The sequence below is a fragment of the Vidua chalybeata genome, chromosome Z, assembly GCF_026979565.1.
Source record: "Vidua chalybeata isolate OUT-0048 chromosome Z, bVidCha1 merged haplotype, whole genome shotgun sequence".
Taxonomy (NCBI): Eukaryota; Metazoa; Chordata; class Aves; order Passeriformes; family Viduidae; genus Vidua; species Vidua chalybeata.
Window position 1 is genome coordinate 68419961 of NC_071570.1, and position 11350 is coordinate 68431310.

Sequence of the window (11350 nt, forward strand, 5' to 3'; positions counted from 1 at the left end):
GATACATGCCCTCTTTGATGTCTTCCAAAAAGAAGTGAAAAGATGCTTTTAACTTGGATTCGGACACCTTATCATACTTCAGTATGCTTAATTCTCTAAGAGATTGTTCCTGATAAAATAACAATTTGTTAATTAAGGAGAAAAATACTACAAAGAGCTTGCTTTATCCACTAGCTGTTTACAGTACATGCTACCAACAGTTTTCTTTACCATTCAGGTACTTTTGTTGATCTGAGAATTCCTGTGCAGTAAGTATGTATCTAAATATATACATTTTTATGTACATGCTCTCTCTTGCTGTATACACACATTTTTACTAATATCATCTATTAAACTCCTACTAAAAGGATGTCAGTGCATGCAAGTAATTCTGCCAATATGCTTGGTCAATTTCTATTCTAACTCCCACTTAGATTTCAGGAAAGCAAGAACCTAAAGTCGTAGCTTTAAACTAATCCTCTTTACTTTCTATGGAAGGTATGAATTTATACAGTAAATTGAAGCCTGTCGACCAAGTCTTTACTCTTTACTTAATTATGTGGTCCACAGATTACAATCCACAAAACAAATGAAACCCACTGAAATGCCTATCTTAACATCAAGTGTGTAAAGACTTGTAGAAGTCTTTAGTGTAAGCAGCTGCTTCCTGCAAAAATGGCCAGCTACCTTCCACTTAAGCTACACTGAGCACATGCCTTTTTACCAAGGAAAGAAAGGTATGCTCAAGTCCTCTATACCTTGTTCTGCAGAAACACGTAAGAACAAAGAGATAGGAAATCAGATTGTTATTCAAATAGTGCCAACATTTTACTGCTGCAGTCCTTGCCCTACCTGGCACTTGCCTTGAAGTTCAGGTACAACTGCCCTTCCTTGCTGATTAAGCTTTCTTATTGCTATGTAACTCAAATGTATGTATTCACATTAAAGTTTGTATGATGAATTGTACTGAATGTCATCAAGAACGCTATACTAAGATGCTCTGCTTCAGTCAGCTTCTCAGCGTTCTGCTAGTAAGTCTTTGTGTCTACGCTCATTTGCTATCCAGATGAAAAGTGTCTGTGATATTTTACCTTGAGCTACATAAAAACATTATAGAATAGTTATTTCTAGTAAACAAGAAACTGGAAAGTACACTCCACTGTGATTACTGGACAGAAACTCAAACACCAAGCAACAAGACTAGTTAACAATGTTTACAGTCATTTCCATCATGCTCAGTTCTAGTACTGATTTAGAGCTTCAGAGGCAACGAAAGTCCAAATGGTGTGGCCATGCACTTTTCCACTTGCAGCAAAACAGAATTTCAGGACCAACATCTGCAATCGGGAAAGTTTTCTAGTGATCTAGCAGACAGATGAATAGATGCAATGCTGGAAAGGTACAAAGCAGTGTGGCAAACTGTTTGTTCATCTCTTTAGAAAAAACAATCACCTTCATAGTCAGACACAGTGAATAAAGGCATCAAGTCAAAGGTCTATGATCAGTCCCTTCTCTAGCCTTCCTACTGCTGAGAATACTACAAACTTTCAACAACTTTTTCAAGTTGGGGTGTTTCCATAAAACACCATGTACTGGTGTATTTTTGTAAATCCAGCCATGACCAATTGCTTAAGTTTCTGAAGTAATGATGGTGGCTCTGCTACATCAGGCTGTATTTATTATCACTCCAGAATGACAGCAATGGAAGTTGACACCATACACCAAAGGCAAATGAACTGCTTTACTGCGCTTCTGAAGTATCAAATTTGCAAACTGACACAAATTTTCAAAGACTTCTCCTACTTAACACCAATGCTGCTGCTTAGATCATCACTGTACTCATCTTCATCTCTTGTTTTTTTCTACCAATCCTTCAGTTTGATCTTCCTTGCAATTTACTCCCAGCAGCAGTTCTCAATTACTTTCTTCACTTATTTCATTTCCACCCCTAGCATTCTGAACAGAATGGGATCACTATAAGCTTAGTAAACATATTCTGTTGCCGATTTCTACCTCCATTTTCTAAAATTCACACATCCAGATTTGAAGGATAATTACAGCAACACATCCCAAGTTACAGTAAGTATCTGTCTACAGATAAGCTGCAGCTTGCTAAGGTATCTCACCTCAGAGCGAAAATCATCTAGAGTATGGGAACCTACAAATTAAAGTAAAAAACCACTCAGCTATAACCCAAGGAAAAGTCAAATAGAAATATTCTGCATTATTTTAATAATGGAACTAGGTTAGACAGAAGAGAGTTCCATCATTTAAAACGCTGAGTTTTCTTGCTTCACTTACATTAACAGCTTTCTGATAATGAACATGAAAATAAACTTTCCAAGGCCTGCCTGTGAATTAGACTATGAGGTTATCAAGCTACACAAGCCTAGGAAAAACAGTTGTTTGGATTTAAAAAAATTTCTAAGTTTTAATATGTGCTCAGCAGGACATTTAAGATGAAGAATAAAGTCTCACTTTCCAGGCAAATATGAAGTTTTGAGTACTGTGCATCCTCCTGATACTTGTTTTTCATTTAATTAATGGGAACTATATGACATTTAATTGCTTTAGTCTTATGAACTGCTACAGCTTTTAAATAACTTTGATATACAGATAGTTATGGGCAATCACAGTTCAATACAAAATAGTTTCTCCACAGACCTTTAGCAAGGGGCTTCTTTCAAGTAGTAAGAAAATTCACACAATAACTTGTCCCAGGTAGGGTCATATTTTTTGGAAGGCTTTGTTTTGCCTTTTTTTTTAAAGTAACAAGCAATATTTTGCCCCAGAAGAGACTTCAAACTTGTTTGTTAACTGTAACAGTATCAACTTCATAGGAAGCAGAAATCTTCAAAAATTACTATGTGTTACAGCTTACAAATTATTCACAAAATTGAAAAGCTACTGTCTTTCTAGGACACTTCTGCATTTAACAGGAAGCTTGACATAAAAATACACAAGAATTATAAAAGTCTCTTTAGTTTCACTGTTGATAAATTTCCTTGTGATTTGTACCCAGGATCACCTAAACAATTCTCTCTTCCCTGTCTTCCTAGTCCATCATACACTGTAGAAGTTTGATGGCCAGCACATGCTGGCTGATTAGCTGGCAGTTATATGTTCTTCTTGCATTTCTTCTCTTGAGGCAGTAATTCAGATCTCTCTCTACCCAGCTGCAAGTTTCATAGTCTGCAGAAAGTAGTTTTCTTTATGGCCCTCTGACTGACAGAATTAGCTAACCAGTTGAACAGGCTGTAATCTGACAGGAAGAGAGGCAGAAAAACAGCACAGCCACAAACTACCTCTTAGAGGAGAAGTCTAATGCTCACCTTTTATTGGTAAATTGATTTTTAAACCTCTAGATTTATCATATTTCCAGTTTTAGAAATCTAAGCTTTGTAGCGCAGAAGGGTCTTTTTGAACTTGGAACTGTTCTAGTAAGTGAACTTAATTCCACCTCCTACAAACTGGCTGTCACCCTGCATGGACACAAGGACATTCTAATCAGGCTCTTCCAAACATTTGAACTTTCTGCACTTGATAGAAGACTGTAATTTGACACTAGAGTACTGATTTTAGGTTTCTTTTTAGTTAAAAACACGGCTGGACAACAGTCCTTTCCCTTCCAAAAACAAATACAAAGTTAACACTTTCAGCTACACAAGTCTGACAGCCCTGAAGAATGACCAAAAAAAAAAAAAAAAAAAACCTAAAATAAATATAAAATAAAATATAGAAATATATATAAATATTATATAACATATTTTATAAAATATAAAATACAAAAAACTAAATAACTAAAAAGAAACAACTAATTGGGATTTTATACAACATATATTATGTGTGTCTGCCTTGCACTTTCATAGAGGATAGCTTTAACACTTTAACTCAATGCGTTTGAATTTGTTTTTTCAAGGACTTTTTCCCCCTCAAGAGAGATACTATGCTGCTGGATGCCAACATAGCTTTAATACCACTTCAGCTTTATTATGTAAGACATGTACATGATCATTCCCACTCTTAGCTGAAATAATGTGAACGTAACAAGCAGATTAAGCACCTGAAAGAAAGCAAAGCCAGCCTTCCTAACTATGATCTGCCTGCTAACCACCACTTTCACCATTCACTTCAAATATAAATCAGTTTTAGTACACAAAATGTAAGAAAATATATAGCCAAGAATAAATTAAATAAACAAGTGCTTACCTTGACTCTCCACTACTGTTTCCTACACTTTCTTCATCACTGTGCCCATTCATTGTAAATATTAAAAAGTTCAAAAAAATAAAAAGAAGTCCAGGCAAGGTACAAGGTGGATATCAGGAATCCACTTCTTGCTACTCTGTATGTTTTCCAGACACTGTACGTGTTTGCTTTAGTGTGCTCAGCGGGTATTCAAGATTTCTCCCAAAATACCTAAAATAGGAAAGGAAAACATTAACACAATTTTAAAGTATGTTTGCAATTGAAGACATACTAAAAACAAACTTTTTGTTTTCCACTAACAGTGAAAGGGGGCATGTTTGACATCATGTCTGTAACTCAGAAATATCTTCCTTTAGTGTGTGTTACCTGCTCATGGCTGATCATTTTATTACCTTTTCTGAGGAAAAAAAAATATTTCCTGCTGTCTGTGAAAACAACAAAAAATAATGTCCAGAGAACAACAGGTCTTCATATTAATTATTTAAAGAAAACTGGAAGATCTAAATAAAATACACAAAATGCAGAGAAAAACTATCTTGCTTTTTGTGACTATCCTACTATCTTGCAGCAGGGTTCCAGCATACACTTCTTTTTGCCATTATACTTCTTAATGCAACTTTTCATGAATGGTGCTGTAAAGATGGCAACTTCTGCTGAACTGCTAGCTCTAGAATAGAAAAAATTACACAAATTACATTTTCTTTAGTACTGCGGGGTGAGAACAGTTCACTGCCTATCTGCACTATAAGTCGTGTCCTAACTTTGGGCATAGTACTGAATTCAAGACAAAAGAGATCTAAATAGCAAGTAAAAAAATGCCTGCTTGAAGAGGTATGTAAATATTAATGTTCTGCTAAGATCTTCTTAGTAGAATGTATTTCATACCCAAAATATAGTGCAAGCATTTCCAGGAACACACATAATGCTACCCACTTACAGTTGTGGGCAGCAGCAGGAAGATAAAAGACTGTACACAAGCTCCCACTAAATCAAACCAGAAAGATCCCAGAGATGGAATGATCATTATTCCATATACATCAATCTCCTAGTCCTGATTACTACGCAGTCAGTATTCGATGCAGCAGAGAAAGTTTAAGCTCACGGTAAATGGGCCGCAAGTATAAGCTCAGTGATAATCAGATCAACTCGCGCCCTCACGGAATTAGCGGTGTGAAGGCGATTAGGGTCTTGCCCGCCCCAGTGTGCTCCCCAAGAACAACCCACAGCCCAACCCCGAGCCAATCGAGGCGGTGGTGAGAGAACTCTCGCTCTGGGGCGGGCACTGCCCTGCGCTCACACCGCCGGGCCGCTCCTGACCGCGAACAATGGCGATGAGGAAGGGGAGCGCGATCGGAAGGAGCCCCGCAGCCACAGGGGGGCCGCGAAGCGCGACTAGGGACCCCGCGGGGAAGTAGGGGGGCGCCGGGCGATCCCGCGACGGCACGAACCACTGCGCCTTGGGCACCCAGGAAACATCGCGGGCGGCGGCAAAACTTTCTCCCCGCCGCCCGCTCTCTGCTCCGGGCCGATCCGATCCCGACTCTCAACCTCTACCGCCCGCGCCGGTCTCTCGCTGCCCGCCCATAAGGGAGCGCATGCAGCGCCGCCCGCTCGCACCGCAAACCGTGCGGCCTGCACAGGCGCCGCTCTCTGGCAGCGCTTCCAAGGCCACCGCCGCCGCCCTCCACGATCGCTTCCCCCGGCGCCCCCCACGGCCCGGAGCGGAGCCGCTCTCGGCCCGCCCGGACGGCTCCACACTGGCTCCCCCCGCAGGAGCGCGCAGGAGCAGCTCGGCCGCACTGCCCACCTCACTCCCGGAGAATCCCTCCCTCTCTCGGCGGAGACCAGGCAGAGGGCCCGAGGAGCCAGCCAGCCCGGCGCAGGGCATCGACCGCCCTCGGGACCGGCAGCGGGGCCGCATTTCCTCCGCACCGCCCGCCCCCCTCTGGCTTTCATCTCCGGCAGCTGCACAGCTCCCGACCGGCGAAGGGAGCCATGGCGGCCTTTGCCTACCTGCGGTGTTTGGGGCCCGGCCAGCCCAACCCTCCCCGGGCCCCGCCAAGGCCCGAGGCCTCGATGCGCCCCGCGGGGCGTACTGCTGCTCGTACCGCAGCCCCGGGTCGCGGGCGGCTCCCGCGGCCACGGTTGGGCCTGGGAGGCCGCCGCTGCTCTTGCCGGCTCCGCGCTGCCCGCGCCGCGGGCTCGCTCGCTCTGTCGCTCGAACAATGGGGTCAGGACCACCCTGGGAGGGGCGCAGGGAGAACCGGAGTGGGCCCAGCTCCGCTCCGCCGCCTACTCCTAAGTCCTGGCGACCGCCGCCATCACGCCGCCGCTCCGCTCAAGCCTCCCCCTCCCGCGGTCGGATGGAAACCCCGGGCGTGATGTCAGCCCTGCGCCCTGGGACCGACCGGCAGCGGGAGGAGGAGCCTCGGGCGGGGGCGACGAGCAGCAGCCCCGCCGCCGGGCCTTGCAGAGCACGGCGGAAGCCGTGCGGTCGCTCTGGGAGGTGCGGGGCTCACCGCAGCTCCCGCCCGCCATCTGCCCTTACCTCCCTTCTGCCTAGCGCTGGGAAAGCTCCCATTCGGTGTGCGGGCGCAGGGCGCTGCCCGAGGGGCGCCATGAGCTGAGCGCCGCGGCCGCAGCCCGGAGCGGGCCGCCTGATACTGCGCTGCGCGGCGCAGGGGTTTTGTTTGCGGTTTTCGGTGTAAAATCACCGAAACCGCCTTTCTCGCTTCACGCGGTCACAAGCGGTGCTGAAGCGTGATTATGGAGGTTTGGACTGTTCTCTGGCAGGGAGCTGGCTTTCCTCCTTGAATCCAAATCTCTACGCCCGGTTTTATGCCCCGCTCCTTTCCAGTGATCAGCATGGTTTTAACGAGACACATGGTCGTTACTGGAAAAACCCGAACAACCCAACCCCGGAAAAAAACAACACACATGCAAAAAAGTAATTTGTGTGTCCAAATGTTTCCACAGTGGCAAAGTAGCAGCTGAGTGAGAGTGTCTTGTAAACAACGCAACTCGGCGCTGGACAGTGGAATCAGCTAACCTGCCTTCTTCCCTGTTAAAGCACACCTGCGCTGTAAGGCTCTGTCACTCTGCAAGAGGATTGTGGGGACTTTACTGACTGACGTCTGGCACCAGACTTTTGAACACCCTGCAAGGGTGAAAGAGGTCAGATCAGCAGGAAAATAGTGTCCTCATCCGTGAAGGAGGTCTTGAAGGAACCTACTCACCCTGTGGGTATACGAAAAGATGGTCACAACAGCTATCAAATTAATTCAGGTTTGAAGAGTGGTATTGGCCAGGACCCAGATGTGAACCACAGTGAATCAGCTGAGACTTTAACTTATGGTGTGCAGTGCTGGCTGCCTTGGTGCTCAGTGATGTGTGGAACAGCTGATGTACACGCCACCCTGCAGCTGAGTTGGGTAGGTTTACTGGAGCCTACCAAGGAACCTTGAGTGCACCAAACATGATGTGGTGTTGGCTGTTACACTCAACAATACCCTGTCTGTGGAGCTGCAGAGGCCAGATGAGGCATATACACTGGCTCAGTTCTCAAGCACTTTACAGGAGAATACCACAAAATCTCAGTCATGAATGGCAGAGAAAAAAAATTTTCCCTCTGGAGTTAAGAAAGATACATTTAGGAATTACTTGGACAAGAAAACAGCTTGAAAGTTTACAACAAAGGGATAATTGTGCTATGTTCCCTACTGAAGCACTGAAGTTTGCCCAAGTCATTTTAACAGAGAATATTTTGTGATAGGTAAGAGTGCTGCAAAGAGCAATGGGTCTCAACTTTAAATTAAAGAGTGTCAAAATGAAAATAACTTTTAAATTAAGGTAAATTTAAAAAAAATTACCTAATGCCTTCCCACAGGCAGGTGGTTTGTTCAGCCATCCCTAGGGGAACAGCGCTCTATCACATATCCCACCATCCTTCTTTCCCCCTCAGTTTTATATACTGAGCATGATGCCATATGGTCTGAAAGATTCCTGTGGTCATTTGGGCTCAACTATCCTAGCTTCCACCTCCTTGTGCACCTCCAGCCTTCTCACTGGTGGGTGGGATAAGGAGCAGGAAAAGCACTGACTCTGTATATGCCCTGATCAGAAGTAATTAAAACATACTTGTTTTATCAGCACTGTTTCCAGCGCAAATCCAAAACATAGCCCCGTTCCAGCTATTGTGAAGAAAACTAATTTTATCCCAGCCAAAACTAGCACACCTACATGTTTGGTTGTATTTTACTTAATAATCTTGGATTTTTCAGTTTTCTTTACCTAGATTTGTTTAGTAAAGTTTCTCAGCTCGCAGCCTTGGAAATCCCTTTTGAAGGTATGTTTTCACAATGGTTTGAATAACTGGAGTTAGAACTGCTGTGATACCAACCTCATCTGCTATGAGAGCCAAAAACTAGCCACTTAACTGTCTAAACTAGGTCACCATGCAGCTGCACATGCAGTGATCCCTGTGCAGTGTGATAGTAGCAGTAGCAGCAGTTGTTACTTAGAGTGCTTAAAAATTGCTAAAATATTGTCTGGAGATATTTCTCCGCTTCCATGTGAGAGAAGGACTTTTCTTCCATGTCAGAACTTCTTCATAGTGCATTTTTAACCAATTCCTTCTTTCCCAGATGTCATAGTGAAGTATAGATGCCGTTCTTATCTTAGCAGTTTTTTATACCGTGAGTAAAACTGACTTCTGGTATGCACAGCTTTCAGTCTGCATCAAGAAAGAAATACACATAAAGCACAACATTTTAAGGACAGATGGACAAAGCCTTTTCTCGTTACAGAAAGCTACCACCCGTAAAAAAAAAATATAATTAAATATAAAATAAAGAATTAAATTGGGTTTTTTGTGAAGCTGTATTGCAAGTTTCTGGCACCTCACCAGGGTGTGGGTGAGAATATTTATTGTGCCTAAGGCGTCACTGATTTACCCCATCCCTGCTTCTACAGCAATTTGAGTTGGATTTTTGCTTATAGACAAGAGATAATCAATATACTGTACAAGATAGCTGCACTGTTATGCAGTGAACAGAATCCCTTTCAATGTCTATGTTTTCAGGTTATTTATCTTTCTAACACTGGTAGGGGTTCATGTTTATCACAGTAATTTATGTTTAAGAAAGGACTTAGCACTGTTCTATTCTTAACATTTAGAAGTTCTGGATAAAGAAACTTTTCCTTTTTAAAGTACTGAACCCTTCAATACTGCATCTAGCAGTTTTTAGTGAGGCAAGATAGATGCAAGAACTATCCTTAAGATTTAACTATGCACTAAGTTATATTCTGGTTTCTTTGCTTTTTTCCTTGTCTTTCTAAACAACTCCTTCACCACACTTAGTACTTTGATTCTTCTGCTTCTACCCTTCAGTTAGTTCTAAAACATGTCCTGAAGACCCCAAAGACGACAACTTGGGATATAATTTCATAGCAAAGATTTTCTTTCTCTTGAGTAGCTGTTAAATACAGCAGGTATAGTCTAGTTTGCTTCTTTTCATTAATTTTGTATCCCTACTGTTATTCCATTTAATTTTACATTATCTCTTATACCAAGAAGCTGTCAGTAGCAATTTATGTAAGTAACACAGTCATTATCCTCTGACTTGAATCTTTTGTGCCTTCTTTCTTGCCTTCTTCACCTCTCACACTCCTTTTATTTTTACCACACCCAGAATCCTGTCCTCACTTTGGCCTAACCAACCAGCCAGCTACAAAGTGCTAAAGACTAGAGAGATAAGATCTAGAGGAAAACAACAGGGACAAAAAAACCCCAGTTATTTTATAGAATTAGTTGAAAGAAAAATAAATTGATTCAGTGCATTCAGGTCTAGGGGGAAAAAGCTAGTCTGAATTTTTTATCAGTTTAGTCTGTGGGCCACTTTCAGATTACTCTTGTTAGAAATCAGTCTAGTTTAGATCTGTGACTTGCTTAGGTCTTCACAAACTGTTGGTCAGAAGTGGTTATTCCAAAACAATTTTATGTAAGATGCAAGGTCTTATTAGATTTAAATATCAGTTATCTGCCAATACTTAAAGTGCAGGTAGATTTGTCAACTGCAGTGCACAGAAAGTGGAATTATGGGAGAAGAAAGAAATAGTGGGTAGATACATTGGTTAAGTTTGACCAAGTAAGCATAGGTTTTTTTTTCATTATTTAATTAAAATTTCTTACATTATTTATGCGATTCCTAAAAAGATATGTCAGTACATAATTTAAATTATTTTCAAGCTAAAAATAACACCTTTGGCTGGTACAAATGTATGCATAGTATTTCTTAACTATAAGAATTCAATTAAACTGAACTACAAACTCGTCACTGGACAAGCATGACTAAGGCTTCACTTAAAACTGCACATTACAATCAACTGAAGTTTTAACAGATTGCTGCCTTGTCTGAACAGAGTATGTGTATACAGTTGGACCTCTACAGAAACATTGTATAGCTGCATTTGCTGAACATCATGCTGAAAACCTTAAATGAGTAATAAAACCAGTAATGGTTATAATGAGCCTTTAAAGTTAATATGCATCAGGACAGCTGAGAAAAGTTCACACTTTTCTTTCAAGTACTGTTTTGTTTGGCCAAAGTTATCACATATTTGCTGGAAACATTAATTCTCTCCAAAAGCAGCTGCAGGCTGTGGACCTTAGGTGTCAAGTAAGCATTATGTCTGTTACTGTTTCCTTCTCATTGTTTAGCTAACAAAAGTATAAATCGAGTGTAAAGTATACTTTTGTTTTTGTCTTCTTAGATATTAACCTGAACAATCAAAATATGTCAGGTTCTACATATTGTTAGGTTTAATATGCCATAACTCTCCTTTAGAGAACTGTTATACCATTTCTAGGGCAGACTGCCTTTTTCAGGGTTTGCAACAGTTATATCATCCAAGTCTTGTTCATCTGGCACCTTTCTTGCTTTCTTTGTTTGCTTGGTGGTGGATCATAAACTTCTAGAGGCCTCATTCATGTCTTGTCTTCCCAAATTCATGTGGCTGGGCAGCTGGCCTGGTTTGTAGAGTGTTGATCAGGTACACTTGACAGGTAGAATGTCACAGCAAAAGGCATTATATTGGGCAGGTCTGATGGAATATCCACCCTTGCTTAATGAGCTCCCACCGTAAGGCACTTCTTGTGCTGCAG

At 42.3% G+C, this 11350-nt stretch overlaps 1 protein-coding gene across 1 annotated transcript in view; it reads right to left on the reverse strand.

Moving 5' to 3' along the window:
- Positions 1-6284, reverse strand: part of CHD1 (chromodomain helicase DNA binding protein 1) — a 55217-nt gene extending 48933 nt beyond the window's left edge. The window contains exons 1-2 of the mRNA XM_053968949.1: positions 6202-6284; positions 4189-4398 (exon numbers count right to left, since the gene is read on the reverse strand). Of these exons, the coding sequence (XP_053824924.1) occupies positions 4189-4241 (53 nt within the window). The 5' untranslated portion in view covers positions 4242-4398; positions 6202-6284. The remainder of the gene's footprint in view (positions 1-4188; positions 4399-6201) is intronic.
- Positions 6285-11350: the final 5066 nt, after the last annotated feature.